This window comes from Benincasa hispida, chromosome 7 (genome assembly GCF_027475165.1).
Source record: "Benincasa hispida cultivar pf3 chromosome 7, pf3_genome.v1.1, whole genome shotgun sequence".
NCBI lineage: Eukaryota > Viridiplantae > Streptophyta > Magnoliopsida > Cucurbitales > Cucurbitaceae > Benincasa > Benincasa hispida.
Genome location: NC_143484.1, coordinates 14,852,366 through 14,871,547, shown reverse-complemented (window position 1 = coordinate 14,871,547; position 19,182 = coordinate 14,852,366). Strand labels below are relative to the sequence as shown.

The 19,182-nt window shown below is 37.6% G+C and overlaps 1 protein-coding gene and 2 pseudogenes across 5 annotated transcripts in view; 1 reads left to right on the top strand and 2 right to left on the bottom strand.

Annotated features, from left to right (window-relative positions):
• XRCC2 (homolog of X-ray repair cross complementing 2 (XRCC2)) overlaps positions 1 to 16,949 on the bottom strand; it is a 38,096-nt gene extending 21,147 nt beyond the window's left edge. For all 4 annotated transcript variants that reach the window (XM_039035912.2, XM_039035913.2, XM_039035914.2 and 1 more), the window contains exons 1-5: positions 16,538 to 16,949; positions 16,209 to 16,362; positions 14,303 to 14,415; positions 4,752 to 4,822; positions 569 to 631 (exon numbers count right to left, since the gene is read on the bottom strand). In XM_039035912.2, the coding sequence (XP_038891840.2) occupies positions 569 to 631; positions 4,752 to 4,822; positions 14,303 to 14,415; positions 16,209 to 16,362; positions 16,538 to 16,714 (578 nt within the window). In that variant the 5' untranslated portion in view covers positions 16,715 to 16,949. The remainder of the gene's footprint in view (positions 1 to 568; positions 632 to 4,751; positions 4,823 to 14,302; positions 14,416 to 16,208; positions 16,363 to 16,537) is intronic.
• On the top strand, positions 813 to 4,483 carry LOC120081213 (small ribosomal subunit protein uS12 pseudogene; annotated as a pseudogene). Its single transcript, XR_016530602.1, has one exon. The product of XR_016530602.1 is annotated as a small ribosomal subunit protein uS12 pseudogene (transcript).
• On the bottom strand, positions 4,831 to 7,956 carry LOC150034944 (uncharacterized; annotated as a pseudogene).
• Positions 16,950 to 19,182: the final 2,233 nt, after the last annotated feature.

Sequence of the window (19,182 nt, the reverse complement as noted above, 5' to 3'; positions counted from 1 at the left end):
GAAAAGAGGGAAGAAGGTGCGGAAAGAGCTCGGGATTACTGATCAGAGAAAAGGACAGAGGAAGGATGAGAGAGGAGAGAGCATACCAACCTTTTTCCTATTTTTAGTTGATTTTTACACACTCCAATTCTAGTTCACTTCCAAACATCCGAGTATGTCTAATCAACTTTCCTGAGTCTTGTTCTTCAAATCGACAGTGAGATTAAAATGAAGTAATATCCTCCGCATTTTGTTGTAAGAATGAAAGCTAGTTGAGGCACACTTGTAAAGAGAAAAACCAATCAAGGAGAATGAGGAACTAAGAAATAAGTCAGGAGCTGAAATCCATGCTCAGGAAAAAAAAAAATCACGACAGAAAGTAGCTGGAAACTCTCACAAACCTACTTTAGCAGTAACTCACAATAAGAAGTTAATGGAAGACAAATTGGAACACCCAAAAAAGTCTAACCAGGAAGGAAAATAGGTGGCAACTAACAGTCTCCTTTTCTCAAATTTTATTGGGAATTCTGATTTGATAATGTGAATAAGTATATATAGAATTAAACAATTTAAAATTTAAAGGCATTACCTGTTGTGACCCCACAAAGGCAAGGATGAAGAGACACGATCAACCCAATGATAAGCTCCAATACTAATAAGGAAAAAAAAGAAAAGAAAGGAATGATTCCCAAATTCAACGTTAATATTTACGATTGACTATTTAATAAAAATTAAGCAAACAATTTTACAAAACGTTGAACAGAAGAAAAAAATTTGTAATTCTCATATATGTGCACCTTAGTATGTAGATTTGTGCATAATATTGTTGCATTTAGACTAAAACATTAGTCTTTCTATCTCTTAATTATTTTTAGATATCCTTTACTTTTGTAATTCCCTGATTTTTTTTTTATTTTTTTTTTTGAAACGGAAACAAGCCTCTTCATTGAAGTAATGAATTGAGACTAATGCTCAAAATACAATAATGGAGACAAAACAAAAGTATCCAACAGAAGTGAAATCAAGTACAATGCAAACACTTAACAAGAGAATATAGGCTGACTGATAGAAAGAGAAAATATAAAGCACTACATTTTAAATTAATGACTTGAATTGAATAGACTATAAAAAATTGGGAAGAGAGCACCAAGGGGAGGATTTGACTCTAGCAAACTCAAAACGGCCTAACCAATGAAGTGACCTGTCTTGAAAATGCATTGAATCCTTTCCGACCTTCAACATTTAAAATCTCGACCAAGATTAAAGGGAGCCAAATTTCAATTTGAACCAAGCTCAAGAGATATTATCCAAGGATTTCAAAGACTCCGTCCCACTTTTCACTTCTGTTAATGGCAAACCAAGACTTTAAAGCATTTGTCAACCTTTCTATTGGAATTTCTATTGCATTATAGTTATCCATTATTGGGCCATTTTCTAGAATAAGGAAATATCTCTCTCCAAAAATAACATGGTATCAGAGTCGTCATAACTCTAGCCGCCAACCATCATCGCCACCTCCAGTGACACCATTCTCACCGGTGAAATCACTCTCCACCAAAATCATCGACGTTCTTGGGCTTCAGCCATGAATGTTTTAAAAAGCTTAAGGTGGCTCGAGGTGTTTTCTCTTGAAGAGGTGAGGCGTAAGCCTCATTTTAAATTAAGAATCATAATTAAATCATAAAACATAGAATCTTATATGTTCTTAACATTATAATATTGTTTAAACTACCTGACATACTGAAAATTAATCATGAGAGAAAAATATCTTATTATTATCATTATCATTATCACTATAAGATCTTCTAAATAAAAATCTTTATTTGGGAAAATAAAGAATACATAAAAATGTGTAAAATAAAAACTTTGTGGTCTAGAAAAAGTAAGTATAAAAAAATTCAAAAGTTGGGGAAAAAATTCTCTAAAATTGGACAGTAACTATGAAGATAAAAAGGGAGGGAAAATAATCTAAACTTGGATGCTTTGATGCCAAATCCACTGGTAGAATTTTCCGGCTGAAAGTGAAAATTGAAGAAAAAGTTCCAACTCCACTAATTCTGTTTAGCCCACTAACCTTTGTCTTTTAGTGTTGTCTAGTGTGGTTTTCAATGTTGTTTAGTGTGGTTTTAAATAAGCATTTGGTATTTGAAAATTCAATTAAGTTGTTGTCGTCCGCATAACCCTCAGTGCTTATTAAAAAAGGCGTATGCCTTTATGGACAGAGGCGTAAGCCTCATTATTCTTAACAGATTCGCATGCCTTGAGGCATGAAGAAGCCGCCTAGCCTCAAGGCATGCCTCAAGGCACGCCTCAAGGCATACGCCTCCAACGATTTTTAGACATTGTAAGCATGTCCTCATCATCTTGTTTGCAAAGTCCCATCGTTGCTCTCTTTCATCGTGTTCGTAGGTCCCATCGCCCCTCTCTTCATTTTCGGTGTTTATGGGTTTCTCCAATTGTGTTCACGAGTCCCAACGTCAGCACTCATCAGATCCAATTTGTCGGTCTCACCTTTGGGGATCAACTTCGCCATCAACTGTTCACCTTTGCTCGCCAATTGTAGGCTTCATCTAAGTTTCACAATCACCAGCATCGCCTAAGTCTCACTCTCGCCAATACCATTTGGGTCTCGTTGGCATCTTCAATAGTGGTGGAAACCATGGAGAAAATTTTTCAATACTTCCTCCAGTCAAGCAACAGACAAAAGGAACTTTCCCATGTAAATATGGGAAAAAGTCAAAAATTCTATTAATGAAGGTGGACTGGGCGAAGACTAGGGTTTTGGTGCAGCTCCTCGTCCTAAATTTTCGAAGCCCTCCCAAAGCCGCTCTCTCTGCAAACATGGGGAAGACAAGGGATATGGGAGCTGGGTGCAAGCTAAAGTCCCACCGTAGAAGGCAAAGATGGGCTGACAAGGCCTATAAGAAGTCTCACCTTGGCAATGAATGGAAGAAGCCATTTTTCAGGTCATCTCATGCTAAAGACATTGTGTTGGGAAAGATAGGTATTGACGTTAAGCAGCCAAATTCTGCCATTAGAAAATGTGCCAGGGTTCAACTTATCAAAAATGGAAAGAAGATTGCCACATTCGTACCCAATCACGGATGTTTCAGTTACATTAAAGAAAATGATGAAGTGTTGATTGTCGGATTCGGTCGTAAGGGATATGCGGCCAGAGATATTCCTGGTGTTTGATCCAAGTTCATGAAGGTGTCTGGTGTGTGTCTTCTTGCTCTTTTCAAGGAGAAGAAGGAGAAGCCAAAGTCTTAAATTTGCTTGCAAAGCTCATCATCCTCTTATAGTTTTCCATCAATGATTTTAGAGTAATTTTCAGATTTAATTAGTGGTTGTTTTGGACTATTATGTAGTTATTGCCTCCCTCCTTGCAGTCTGATTTTTGACATCGTTTGACTGAATTCCTTCCATTTTGCTCTGAAGGTGGACTGGGCATCACTGATTTACAACGAAACAGATCCCTGTTGGCTAAGTGGACATGAAGATTTCAGCTTGAACAGCATGCTCTATGGAGAAAGGTGATTAAAGACAAATGTGGCTCTCAACACTTTACAAGCCGCCTCCCTCTATAAAGCAACTAAGAGCCCATGGAAGAATATCCATTCTCACTCTTGTCTATGAGAACATTCAAAACAAAGTTGAAAATAGGAGAACACCTCATTTTGGAATGATATTTGGAAAGGAGACCAATCATTCGTCTGACCTTTCCGCATCTGTATGCATTATCTGGAGCAAAGAATATTTCTATGGCATAAGCATGGGACTCGGCGAATTGCTCATGGATTGAACTTTAAGTCAGCATCTCAAGGAAGAAGAAATTGAGGAATGGGCTGCCCTCACAATAAAATTCCCTCCATTCAGTTCAGACTGTCGGGACAAATGGACTTGGAAGCTTGATGAAGCCGGAACTTTTCTATAAAATCATTACTCAACAGCCTCGTATCTGGGTATCAAAACATCGATAAAGAGATATACGTGAAAAAGTGGAAAGAGTCCTTGCCCCAAGAAAATCAAAGATTTGATTATGGGAAATCAGCCACTCTTGCCACAATACTTTTGACAGGCTACAGAAAAGATGTCCTCGGGTATCTCCTTCTCCAAATCGGTGGTCTTTGCCAGAAATTGGGGGGATCACTCTGTCAGATCCTTATTTGTGGCTCCTGCACAAGAAAAGGTTGGGTCGATACTCTTTGCCTTTGGATGGAGCATTGTCCTGCCGGCTCTTGCCAAAAGATTGGCTCCATTTGGTTCAGTACAATCACCCTTTCAAGTCCACAAAAGCTACTCTATGACCTTTTTGATCAAGGCTGTCCTCTGGGGAATATAGAGTGAGAAGGACTTTTCAAGATACATGCACACCACAGAACATTTTAGATACGGCAATCTTTTATTCTTTTTCTGGTGTACATTATGAATTGTTTTAGCAATTACTGCTTAAACACTATCCTTGCAAAATGGAAAAATCTTTTGTAACCCCTTTGGGTGGATACATCTTTCGTATTGTTTCATTTGAGCAATTTCATTGTTTCCTATCCAAAAAATGATAATAATAACTAATAAATAAAAAACAATGGAAGTGACTAAAGTATACTCTTGCTAGCAAAACCAATTTATAGTCCTTTGGCATAGAAAATATATATAATAATGTATACATCTTTATCTTTTCAAGTTCATGAAATATATCGAAAATAAGGAGATTGAAAATTCTATCTAGCAGAAGACACATCGCAAGGTTCCAAATTAACTTTAGCACAAACCTGTCAATCACGAGTAGATGTAACCCAACTCCTAGACCATCTCTTTCTTTTTGAAGTTTATGGTGCATGGTCTGAAATCCAAAAGCTCTAAAGAATTATACAGACGAATTTTATACAATGGAGGACACACATAATTGTAGAGAGCCAGCTAAAAAAAGCACAGCGGCTGATAAAAAAAGGAAACTTAAAGTGCTGGATATTTTGATCAAGAAAGTGGAATTTTATTAGAAGAAAAGCAGTGAAATTTTAAACAACCATCAGGTTTTTGGAATGCCTATCAGGTTTTAAAATAAACTGGGAGAAATCTACCATTTGAGGGTTAAATAAAGAAGATACAAAGCCGTCTCTTGTAGCTTCCACGCTTCACTATAAGGTTGAATCCTTACCTTCCTTTATCTTGGTCTACCACGAGGAGGTCACTTTAAAACTGCCTCTTTTGGTGGCCCATCATGGAGTAAATTATTGAAGAAATTGGCTAGTCGAAGAGATTTCAGTTGTGGAGGTAGGTTGACTCTCTGTAATTTAGTGCTTTCTAACATTTTGTTATACTGCAGGTCAATAACTTTTTAGGAAAAAAATCAATTTATAACCCTAAACTTTGAGAGTTGTATCAATTGAGTATTTGTAATTAAGTGCTTTCTAGCACTCCTTGAGATCTTGACTTCCCGAAGATTTAAATAGAAAGGGGGAAGCCCAAGTAGCAAAAGAAGAGAGAAAAGAGACCAATAGAGAATGTTGCATTGTTGCTATACCTAGATTTAAATAGAAAGGGGAAAAGCCCAAGTAGCAAAAGGAGAGAGAAGAGAGACCAATACAGAATGTTGCATTGTTGCTATCCCTTTCTATGTAACTATATCCTTTTCTAATAAAAGGACAACTTTTATTTTGAGAAAAAAATGAAAGAAAACAAGGACATACAAAAAAACAAAGGCCACAAAAAGGAGCAACCTAGAGGAAGGGCCTCCACTAGTCACTGACAGTGTTTTCAAAGCGCAAGGCGCACCTCAAGGCGACAAGTCCCTTGATTGCCTCAAGGCGAGAGGCGAAAAAAAGACGACGCCTGAGCGAAGCGAGGTGCAATGATTAAATAAATAAATATATAACATATGTAGAAGAAGAACATAAATTTATATACAAATATCAAAGCCTCAAAGATTAATAATAGTAATCTAATAAATAAAAGTGAACAAAACTCTAAAAGTAAAAGTTCAAAACATGATCAAACGTCAAATTCAATATCATCCCCATCTAAATCTAAGGTTTCGCCTATTGCTCCCCCTTGGCCATCGTCCTCCTCAATGTCTAATTCCTCTTCATCGTGGTCCTCATCTTCATCACTAAACACTTGTATAGTTGGTGTTTGCTTTTGTACTCTAGAAGTGGAGGCAGAGGCAGTTGACTTTCCTTTTGATCTAGTGTACGTGAAGGGTTCTCTAATGCCACTAGCACGAGCTACATCTTCCCATGTGTGGTCGTCGTCATCAAGAACTAGCTCATTGTCAACTTCAGCTTCATTATTTTCTTCATCCAATGTTCCGACCAGCCATTCATTACTCTCGTCTATATGATCTAAGGAGATTGGATCAAGTTGATCCTTTAAATCAAAGCGCTCTTTAAGTGCTTGATTATACTTTATATAAACGAGATCATTTAAGCGCTTCTGTTCCAACTTGTTCCTCTTTTTTGTATGAATCTATAGATTATTAACCAATATGGAGTTAGAAATTTATTTTAAATTTTAAATTAATAATGTAGAAAACAAAATGATCACTTACATGTTCGAAAACACTCCAATTGCGCTTACACCTAGAAGCGCTACACATCAGATTAAAGACTCTCATGGCTAATTTTTGCAAAACTAGAGTACTACCACCATAAAAGAGCCCACCATGATGTTGTTCACACATTTGACATGATTTAAAAATAACATACTTATATACACTATTAATGTAGTAGGGAATGTCCTTACCTGGCATCTTAACTTTCCTCGTGTTGATTGCTAAGTCAATGCCGAACATGCCTTTAGCTTCAGAATATAACTCTAATTCCACTGTGCATTGATTTTGATCACTAGTAGATGGTATCAATCTTGGCACAACTTTAAGAAGACCACTCATGACTTCAACATCTTGAATAATTCTATCCTTGTGGTCATAGAGAAGTGATGAATTCAAATAATATTCAGCAGCATGTAATGGTCAATGAAGTTGACAATCCCATCTTCTATCAATGATCTCCCAAATTGGTTTGTACTTCATCTCATTATCATTAAACTCACTTTTAATGGCCTCTTTTGCCCTATCCATGGCCTCATAGATATATCTCATTGCAGGTTTATCACCATCGACAAATCTAAGTACTCGAACTAATGGGTCAAATGTCTTTAAAGTGTAGACCACTGAGTTCCAAAAGGATGGCATCAAAACGATGTCGGCTGCTCTCTTTCCCTTTGGATCTTTTGCCCATTTGGAAGTCGTCCATTTCTCAGAAATAAACATCTTTCTCAAGTTCGCTTTATTCCTGTGGATACTTGCTAGGGTCAAAAACGATGTTGCAAAACATGTAACCGCCAGTCTCACCAATTCATGTTGATTGGTAAACCCTCTCATCATGTTAAGTACGTACAAGTAATTATAAATAAAACCACTTAGTGCTATAGCCCTTTTAAGATATCTTTTGATCTGATCAATCTTCCCAATGTCCTCTAATATCAAATCTAAATAGTGGGTAACACGTGGTGTCCAATATAAATGTGGCCGCTTTGCTTCCAAATATTTGTCAGCTAGGACATAGTTCGAGGCATTATCAGTCACAACTTGGACAATATTCTCTTCTCCTATCTTTTCCACCATGCTATCCAAGAGTTCAAATACTTTTTCTCCAGTTTTGATGCATGAAGATGCATTGATCGATTTCAAAAACAATGTCCCCATTGTAGAATGCAGTAAAAATTTATAAGGGTTTTATCTCTTCTATCAATCCACCCATCAGACATCAAAGAACAACCATTTTTTTTTCATTCAACCTCATGGTTACTCATTAAATTTTTTGTATGTTCTACTTCCTTTTTTGAGCATGTCACTCTAGCCTCATGATAAGGAGGTATCAACCCAGGTCCAAATAGTCCTATGGCTTCAATCATTATTTGAAAACTTTTCAACCAAATTGTATTCAAGGGAATACCTGCTTGATAAATCCAACGCATGATAAATTGAGTTGTAGCATCTCTCCCTTCTTTGTTGTATTTGTAACGTCCCAAAGTTATTCAGTAAAAAAAAAAATGAAAGGGGGGGGAAATATTGGTTATTTTTAGAAGAGATGTAGGGTTTTAAGTGGCTGTGGGATGCGTGCAAAAAGGGCAAAAAAAAAATTAAAAAGGGTTTTTCTTTTTTCCCTTTCCTTTCTTCTCCTCCTCCTTCTTCTTCTTCCTCCAGCGCCCCCCCCCCCCCCTTGCTACAGTCACTTTCGCCGGGTCGTCTCCTCTTCCGATCCGCCGCCGTTCGACCCGACGCAAGCCGCACCGTCTGCTTTTGTTTCACGCGAGGCCCAACCGCGCGAGCCTCTTCCGCGCCGCTTTTCGTCCACCGCACGTCAATAGTCGAAGCCCAACGCGCGTCAGAGCATCCCTCGTTCGTTTTGTGCACCGGAATAGTGTCGGTTGTCGTCGATTCGCGGCAGTCCAGCCGAGCGGTCTGTTGAAGGTAAGTTGTTTTCTTGGCAGCCCATTGTCATTTGGGGATTCTTGGGGCTAATTTGTTATTGGTTTCAGGAATGTGTATCGGTGAAGGGACTTTTCAAGCGGAGTAAGGTCTTGTTTTGGGACAGTGCGTTATCTTGAGGTAAGGGGTTTACTGCTGAATTGCTGTTGTTAGGCCTGCTGTGAAATATTTTATTTCATATATGAAATCTGCTATGGGTGTTGTGCTGAATTCGATAAGTTGAATTTGAATTATTCTTGTTGTGATGGATATGGATGTAAGGATTGAAGGATACTGTGATAAGGTTGAAGCATGGATATAATGTGTTAAGGCCTGAAGTGAGTACTGCTGTATGAGTTATATAATATGCTAAGGCTTGATGTATGAATTATGAGTAGGCTGAAACAGTTGATGGAAATATGGGGAATGGGGTTAAAGTTTAATGTTGAGTCATGACCTTGATTGTATGTTTATGTTTAAATATGTACTGATGTTCGTAAGCTTATGCCCATATGAGATTTTGTGACTGTTAGTATACCATTGGGCCATGCACATCGCATGTGTGAGCCTTCAGGCCACACCCTATGTTTAAGTACGGTGTCCTTTTTGGGATCACCACTTGTAATTATGCAATGACCTTTGAGTCACTACTTATGAAAGCGTGCCTTCAGGTTCGCCCCTTATGCCTATGCCTATGTTTATGATGTCGTTGTGCATTTTTGGTCCAATGGATAAACTAATAGGTCACTGAGTGGGCCCAGTAGTGAACCACTTACTGAGTATATTTTTATACTCACCCTTTTCTCTCCCTATTTTTCAGGTAAGAGTAACAACAGGCTGGCGAATGACAAGAGAGATCCATGACCTGGCCATTAGGACGTTTCACTGCTTCCGCATATAGTATTATGTTTGAAATTCTAGTTTAGGAGTTAGGCGTCTTTCATTATTATGCAAAATATATTAATTTTATTATTTGACTATTTAATTTTTAACATTTGTTTTAGTAGAAATTAGGGGTACCCCGACCAGTAAATTATTTTATTTTATTTTTTCTTTAGTTTATTTACCATTATTTACTTATGTTTTCCCATCCTTGCTCATTTGAGCATTATTAAATAAAAATTTTGGCTCTTTAATTTGATGATTTAAAAGACATTGTACGATTGAGTCTATGCATGCAGGAAGTAGCATCCTAGAATATTGTAAGAAATTAGGGTCGTTACAGTTGGTACCAGAGCCTAAGTTTTAGGTTCTGTAGACTGACTTACATCGTGAGTCTAATCTGTTCCTTATGGCCACAAATGGATCTTTCGTCATCGCCAGGTATGTCGTTTTAAAACCTTTAGGGAATTATATATACATGGAATCCTACTTGCGTGCTGTCGTTTGATGGTTTACCCTGCTAGTGTGTATTAAAGTGTTGCGTGTGGTCACCAGGTATGGGGGAAGAAGCGGGGAGAATTTTCTCCCCGTTGGCTAAATGGGGAGGGGGACAAGGAATGTATTCCCTAACCCTACCCCCACCCCTCCTCATTGTATTTATACATATATAATAAAATCATATTATATATACATAGATATAGATATACTTATTTATTTATTTATATTAAAAAATAGCTTCAATAGTTAGCTATTTTCTAAATTTCATCCGAACTTTTTCATATTTTACTACATTTCTAAGATATAGATATTTTAATATTTAAGTTAAGCCTAGGCTATGATATCATAACATTTAAATTTTAACTTTTAGTAACTATGAGATTAAATATTTTAATTCTATTTTTTCATATAGAATATTATTGTTTTTATTTTTATTTTTTTGAAAAGGAAACAATCTTTATATTAATTCATAAAAAGAAAGTACAAGAGATGTGTACTTGAATAGGATCAATACAAGATACGGGATCAGGAGACGCACCCGGGCATCTCAACTAGGTTGACACCCCCTTAGCTTCCTCATCATATCCATAGAACTTAGACAAAGACGGAAAATATAAAGCTTACAGAACAATGAAAAAACAGAGAAAATGCCCTCTTTTTTATGGCCAAAATACAAATTAAGAGGGAAACAAGAGAATCATAAAAAAAAATCTAGCTACTTAGTCTTCAAAATTGGGTAGTGTTGATCCTTCTCCTTGAACCATATTCAAACTGGGAAAATGAATCCTTGCCAATTCAAACATATGTCTTGAAGTGAGTAGGCTTCAAAGTGCTTTGAAAGAGAACACCATTGAGAAGCATTAGGTTTGGCGACTGGCGGAAGAACCAAGTGTGTTCTTTATCTTGAAAGATTCTTTGATTTCTTTCCAACCAAATTTCAACTAATATTGCTTTTACTGCATTGCACCAAATCAGATTTGGGGCTTTTTTGAGGATAGGACCAGTGAGTAACTGTTGAACATTCTATTTATAAGTAAAGTCAAACACCCAACTGATGTTGAATGGTTTAAAAAGGACTAACCAACAATTTCTTGCGAAGGAACAGTCAAAGAACAAGTGTTGTAAGTCTTTCCCTGCTGATTTACATAAAACACACTGATTCGGAGAAATAAAATGGGAGGGCAGCTTGTGTTGCAGAACTGATGCACTGTTTAAGGATCCAAACAGCAAGATCCAAGTTGTAATGTTCACTCTTCGAGGGCTATTGGTCTTCCACAAAGCTTTTAAAAGGTGGGTGTCAATAGGTGAGGCCAAAGCAAGATGGTTAGACAATGATTTTACCGTGAATGAACCACTTGTTTCTAAAGACCAAGATCGAGAGTCAGGCCTGGAAGAAGGCTTTATGCTGGAAATCAAGGAAAGCAATGTCTGAAATTCATGTATTTCTTCTTCTTTCAAAAGTCTTCTGAAGGGTAAAGACCAAGAGAGTGATTGTGAATCCCAATGGTCCATAATAGAACCATTTTGGTTGGAAGAAACTCTAAATAAAGAGGGAAAACTGAGTTTAAGGGGTGAATTACCAGCCCAAGAGTCGAGCCAGAAAGCAAATCTGCTACCATTTCCCAGTTTGAGGACAGCCAAGACTTCTACTTTCAACCAGCTTTTTGATATGTTAATCCAAGGACTTTGGAGGCTACAGAAGGACTTTCCCAGAGTGTGCCAATCACCAAAACTTTTGCCATGAATACTCCTTATTACTTGTGCCCATAGAGAAGAATTTTCATGGAAAAAACACCATCCCCATTTGGCAAGAAGAGCCAAATTTCTGTTTTTTAAACCTCCTAGTGCCAGCCCCCCATCTTCAACTTTTTTTTATACAATCTCCCATTTTACCAAATGATTTAGTTTTCCTCCTTTATGTCCTTCCCAAAAGAAATTTCTCATGATTCTTTCCATTGAAGAAATGACCTTTTCTGGCATTAAGAAAGAAGACATATAATAGGTCGGTAGATTTGAAAGCACTGAGTTGCATAGAGTTGCTCTACCACCTCTTGAGAGGTTGTACCTTCTCCATTTATCGAGTTTACCTTGAAACTTGTCTAACACCAGCTGCCAAAAGTCTAATTTCTTTGGATAACTGTCCAAAGGAAGGCCTAAGTATAAAAAAGCCAGCTGTACAGATTTACAGCCTAACCTTGATGCCACGGCTTCTTGCTTGGATTCTTCAATATTAATTCCACATATGGCTGACTTTTCCTAATTTATTTTCTGACCGGAGCACCATTCATATAATGTAAGAGTTTTCCGGAGAATCTCTAACATTCCATCGTCGTTTCTACAAAATAAGAGAGTGTCGTCTGCAAATTGGAGAATTGAGATATGGATATTATCTTTTCCTACCACAAAACCTTCGTACAAACTTTTTTCATGAATTCTTTTGATCAAGGCTGAAAGTACTTCACTAATTAAAAGGAAAAGAAAAGGAGAAAAGGGGGTCTCCTTGTCTAATTCCTCTTGATGCCAATATTCTTCCTCTAGGCCTTCCATTGATGAATATGGAGAATTTAGGATTAGATATACAACCCATAATCCAAGATATCCATTTTGAGTGGAAACCTTTTTCATGGAGTACTTTCTTTTTCCAAATCAAGCTTTAGTATCCAACCTTACTTCTTTTTAGCTCTATACTCCTCAACGGCCTCGTTGGCTATAAGAATTGGATCCAAGATTTGTCTTCCTTCGATAAAGGCGCTTTGAGTGGAATTTATTAAACATGGCATGATCACCTTGAGCCTTTCCGCAAGCACCTTAGCTATTATCTTATAAATAATAGTAGAAAGGATTATAGGTCGAAAGTCTCTTATCCTTACTGCTTCCTCCTCCTTTTGAATTAAGCAAATGAAATTCTCCTTAATACAAGAGTTGAGTTTACCGTTGAGGTAAAATTCCTCGAAGACATCTCTAAAACCATCCTTCAACAAATTCCAGAAATGAAGAACAAACTCTACTGTGAAGCCATCTGGTCCAGGAGCCTTATTTTTACCTAAGGCTTGAATAGCACTTTTAATTTCTGCTATGTTGAATCTTGTAATCAAATGAGTGTTATCTTCAGTTGAGACTTTTTACCAAGCCAAATTTAAAGGAACTGAATGAGTACCTGAGTCCTTTGTGTATAAATTGGAGAAGAAATCCAATATAATAGTTTCAATCTCTCTGAAAGATTTGGTTGGCAATCCTTGTTCGTTGAATAATTCAGCAATAAGATTCTTCCTTTTTTTAGCTGCAAGGGAACGATGAAAAAAGGAATTATTCTCATCACCCAAAAGAAGCCAATTCAGTTTGCTTTTTTGGATTAGGTCTCTTTCTTCTATTTGGTAAAGAGATGTTAGGTCAGCCTTTAAGGATAATCTCATATCTTCTTCTACTGAAAAGTTCTCAAAGCTATCGGCTTGGAGGTCTCTTTCACTAATTTCTTTCAGCAAGGTTTCTTCTCTGATTTTCTATGATTTTTCATGCTCTGTGAGCCACTTTTTAACACTCTGTTTTACTCTTCTTAGTCTGGAATATAAAGCAAACCCAGCCCATTCTTGTTGCCCTTTTATCAATAAAGAATTTTCAATTATCCGACAGCATTCCTTATTTTTTAGTCAACTATTGCAGACTATTGCAGAATATTATTGTTTTTATTAAGATTCTGAAATCTTATAGTGTTTTTTTTAATAAAAAATATATTGGAAATGGCCCATTTAATGTAAAAAATTATTTGGTAGAGAATAATTTAAAAATTGTTTTAAAAAATGATTAAATTAAAAAAAAAAATGAGGAATCCCCTCCCTGATCCCTGTGGGGAATTTCGTGGGGAAGGGGAATGAAATAGGAGGGTGGGGACGAGACGGAGAAGGCTTCCCCGGCCCCGTGGACATCTCTATGTCGAACACTCAAAAAAATAGTTCCAAACCAAGTAAACGTAGTACAACTCCAAAATAAATTATCTAAATCTTCTTCCACTCTCCGACAAATACAACAAAAACGACCCAATAATGGAAACTTCCACAAGAGCCTATCCAAGGTATTGATTCGTCCACGAACGACCAGATAAAGAACTTCACCTTTTTTTAGAATTTTCACCTTCCAAGGAACAAAAAAAGCTGACACCCAAAGAGGAGACGACATGAAAACTAAAAGTGTACAAACACAAGACATACTACTTTGATACTATATTAAATCACCATCGAACCTAAAACTATAAGCTTTAGAGTTACTGTAAATTTAACATTTCTACAAATGGTTTTAACTACTTCTTCGGCAAAGATTGAGGCTTTACTCCCTTCATTTTTTTATGGATAAGATCCATTCATCTTTTTGTTATTTCACTTATCAATGAAATTTGTTTCTTATTAAAAAAAATAAAAAAATTGTCTGAATGAAATGCATGCAGAAGGCTAACTTTCTTTTAAATAAGAAGAATCTTACCTTGAGAGTGGCAAGAAATTCAAAACTGTCATAGCAACGGATATAAAAGAATCTTCTCAAGCATGTAGCATGTAATGCATCAAAATTTTCCTGATCTCCTGTGCTTGAGGATCCTAGAAAAATTTAGCCCTAATTTTAGCACATAAACCTTTAAGTATAAAGTTTTCTCAGAGCATATCAATTGAAATTAATAACCAACATGAGGAAAAACTTGACTAAAATCCTCCTCCAAAAAAAAACTACCAGATCAACTGACATACTCCACAAACAAAATCCCCAAAACTCGAACTTCTGAAAGAAAAGTAAAGACCAAAGAAGAGCTCTCTCGAAAGCTAAGGAGACTAGAAATATGAAGCCTCCTCTCTCCTCCCTCCCCGCCATTCTTAGCTTCTGAAAGCCACAATTGTCATCGTCACTACCCATTGCCATCATCTCACTACAGTTGCTCATCTCAGACCCATCCAACCAAAAGCCCACTTCCCTCCATTTGTGACTGACGCAAAGCCTTCTCCTGACTACGATCTTGCAAGTAATATTTCGGAGTCCTTCCTTCAAACGTTTGGCATGATGTATGCTCGTCACAGTCATGTTAGTGCTATGATCGAGGAGTTCCTCCTCAATCCGCCTTTTTGGGTAGAAGGGCCTTCTTTTATGACATGCGTGTGCGATTTTATGGATCTTGGGGTGGGGGGGTTTAGGGGTTTGAAAAGGGATCCTTCGATGATTAGGTCCTTTGCCTGCTTTCATGTATCTTTGTGGACTTTGATTTCGAAGATCTTTTGTAATTATTCTTTAGGTATATTGTGCACAGTTGGAGTCCCTTTCTTTAAAGGGTGCCTAAAAGTTGTTATTATAAAAAAAAAGCCTTCTCCTGACTATTCAAGCCCCAACTGTTCACAACTTCTTCTAATTGTTGTCAACCGTTGATTTCTGCCATCCATCAACTTCCTCGTAAGGATTTTAATATCGTTGTGTACTGTCCTCCCTTTCCAGCCGATCATCCTCTACTTATCATCTTCCTTCAATTATCATCTATCAACTTCCAGCCTTCACCAATTTTTTCAACATGGGATCCCTCACCAATCTTCTAAACACCTTATTATTCTGCTCCCCCAAAGAACACATAAAATAGTGCACACCTCAACAAGCCATAAATAGCAACCTTTCTCACAAAAAAGCAGATGAAGGAGGAACACCCCAATCATATCACTAGTGTATCTATGCTGGGCTAGTAAGAAACCAAAAGGCTACTTTGTGGAGATTTTCTTAATCCAAATTATTAGATCATCTACGCTTATTTCTTTTAGGAATTTTTGGTTCAAGGGTGCAATAAGAAGGGACTTAAGAGTATATGTGATCCATCCAATGTACTCCAGTGAATCTATAAGGAAGAAGTTTTGTCTTTGGAAGACTCTGAGATTCAATGTGGGTGCCTCGAGAGGTTGGGTCTACTTCAATCGAAAAGGATTTTCTTTCTATCGAGATCGCTTTGTTCTATTTTGCACGAGACGTGGTGGGCAGGAACTTGGACAGATCAAGTAAAGGTGTCATGGTAGCAGTTTATGGCACGGGAAGGGAGGAGAGAGGGGAGAGAACATGATTCCAAGGTGGTCTTTTATTTTTTCAATAAAGGGACTATTTGCGGTCAAAATTTCTGTTTGGAGACTGGAGAGCGCTATTTTCTTAACAGGCAAGCAAAAGAGACGTCATCGAGGCTAGCTCTTGCTCTATATTAAAATGTATAACAGAAGAAGACACGCGCGTACAGAATAATAAAATTCGAAGACGCAACAAATCCTAGAAATAACCCCAAGACATTAAGAGATATCATTAAGCAGAATTGCAGCTCGTCAATATAACCTTGAACTTAACATTTTATCAAAATTAAATGGCACAAATAGCTCACCGTTGCTAATGGCTTCCAAAATTCGAAGCTTCAGAACTTGGTACAGCCTTGTGATGTCAAGACGACAATCCAAGTCAATGAACACCACTGAGCACTCCAAGCCTCCATAGCGGATCCCATTCCACTCCTTTGGAAGAATGCAATTAACAGCAGCCTGCTCACAGAAGCAGTCTACTTTTCTTTTGGTAAGACAAAAGCGGTCTAACTTTAATGGCACACAAATTGTTCTCAAATGCTTTCGAGGTAAATCACCATCAATTTTTTATCGATATATCGGATATAAATCATGCAAGAAGTTCAAATGGAGAGATTGAACTTGATAATTGGACCTGGATTAAGATCTGCGTTTTGGCAGAACCAGAAGGTCCAACAAGTTCGACCACATTGCCAACGCGGAGAGGAACTCTGTGGAGAGGCGGAACAACCAAGGAGGTTCGTTCTTTGAGAACTCTGGCAAGCATCTCCGAGGCGCTCTCATCGCCGTCGATCCACTGACTGAGCGCCATAACGACCCCCTTGTTGGCCGGACCGGCGGCCTAGGGCTTTGGAGGGAAATTGCCGAGCCACTTCAACCAACGTGACTCGAGTTTTTTATTCTCTCTCTCTTTTTTTAACCGTAACCGGAGATGGGCACTTCTAACCGAGGCATATACTTGTGGGTTGAGCTTTTTAGTCGGGAATTTCGTACGGATGGGTCAAATTTTGAGGCTCATTCTAAATTTATCTCATCTTTCAAATCTGCTTAAATTTTGGCCTTCTGATGACATTCGTTACGTGTGAAATATTTGTTTAGTCCTCAAAACGTTCGAAGACGCATGCATCTCAAATTCTCGCTCGTTCATCTCGTTTCTCATTCATTCCTCTCGTTGGATTGCCCATAGGAAGCACTCGACTAGGATTCTCGCGCATACCTATCGTTTTTTACCTCTTATTCTCGTGTCTTCCTCTTGTTCATCTTCGGACAGAAATCGTACGTTTTAAATCTCAATTTTCAGTCTGACTCTCTCGTTCCTCTCACTTCATCTTCTTTTCTCTCGTTTCTGCATCTTATTCTTTATCAATTTCCCGCCAATTTGCATGTAATTAATAGCCGTTGTACGAATTTTTGAATACTTTGAAAAACCCACAATTCTTTCAAATCAACTTAATGAAATGTGTTATACGCGCTTAAGTCCCACTAAGATAACAAAACATTTTGACCGAATCGAGTATCATTCATTCTCATAAAACGTTCTCTCTAAAAAAAACCCATAACATTTAGCTACAAAATTTCCCAAAAATACGAATTTGTAACGTTCTAATCGTTGTTGAATCAACACATACCAGAAATTTCACACTCCAAGTAAGTATAACACATGCACTGCCTTGTTTCTCATTTACTTAAATCATACGAGTCGTGATAGGAAATGGTTGTTTGTGAGTTGGTATTATGCTACTATAGATAGGCGAGAGGAAGAAACGAGAGTGAGGCTAGTCCAACATAAGGAAGGAAATACCGTGTACAATCTATTAAAGGAGAAAAATGAACGAGAGCGATAGTTAAAGAGAAGAAGAAACGAGAGGAAGTAGCGAGAGTTATAACGAGAGTTTTACAAAATCTAAAATTTTAAATTTATTCATTTGTGTATTGAATGATGGACGAGAAGCAACTGTTTGTTCAATATGGAGGGTCATGGGATAAGAAGGAACAATGTTATAATGGAGAATGTTTGAAGGATATTATAGTGCCAATGACATTGAAGTATAGTGAATTGAGGGATCGATTGTTTGACCTTATGGAAATTAGCACGTATAACACTGATATAAATTGGATTGTGAATGTCCTCCTGTATTTTTTATGAACGACCACAATGTTAAATTTCTACTTTTGGATTTGGATCGTAACAGACCACCGATATTCATAAGTGTTAAAAAAATCTATCAAGTGGCAAAATTTGATGACATAGAGGCAGAATGTGGACCAATATGTGTGGGTGATATTAATAATGAACCAGATACTTTTCCATCAGCGGTGTCGATGGGAGACGACAACACGAATCCATGGGATTTGTATACTCATGGCCAAAAGCGGGGTCGTAATAAGAATGTTGTGAATGAGAATATTGTGAATGAGTATGTTGTGAATGAGAATGTTGTGAACGAAAACATTGTGAATGAGAACATCGTGAATAAGAACCTTATGAATGAGACTCTGGCTACTAAAAATGGTGGTTTTATCCTTACTCCGACCCCAATTTTTCATAATGACTTTGGTCATTTTATTGGTAATGTGCATCAGAGGACCGAGGCAATAGAAGAGAGTTGTCCTCCTGAAGTTCGACTATTTGCGAGTATTGTGAGAAATGGAGACATGATCATGCAACCGCAGTCTACATCTGAATTGGATATTTAGGAAGGCCAAATTTTCTTTTGCAAGAACGGTGTGAAAATGAGGTTGTCATTGTTGGCCATAAAGAATAATTTCAAGTTGTAGGCTAGGAAATCAAACAAAAAAACTATAGTGTCTGATGTATCCACGAGACATGAAGTGGGGAATACGTGCAGTTAGAATAGATGGTTATGACATTTCCAAGATCAACAAATATACAGTTGCCCGCACATGCTCGATTCAAGTCCTTAATCATGACTATAGGCGAGCTAGTATGTTTGTAATTGGCCAATTAATAAAAGATAAGTTCGGCGTTGGTCGTGCTGAAACCCCACACCATAGCATTGAGGATATACGACTGGAATATGATGTGAACATAAGTTACGACAAGGCATGGCGTGCAAAAGAAAATGCTTTCGCTCTTGCAAGGGGTACCCCGAAGGAATCTTACGCCCTGTTGCATGCTCATGGTGAAGCTTTGAAGGTTGAAAATTTGGGGACCGTTTCTAAGATTGAACTAAGAATCCCAATACTTCAAATATGTGTTCATGGCACTAGGTCCTTGCTTAAGAGGGTTTAAGAGTTGTTGTCTAGTGATCGTTGTTG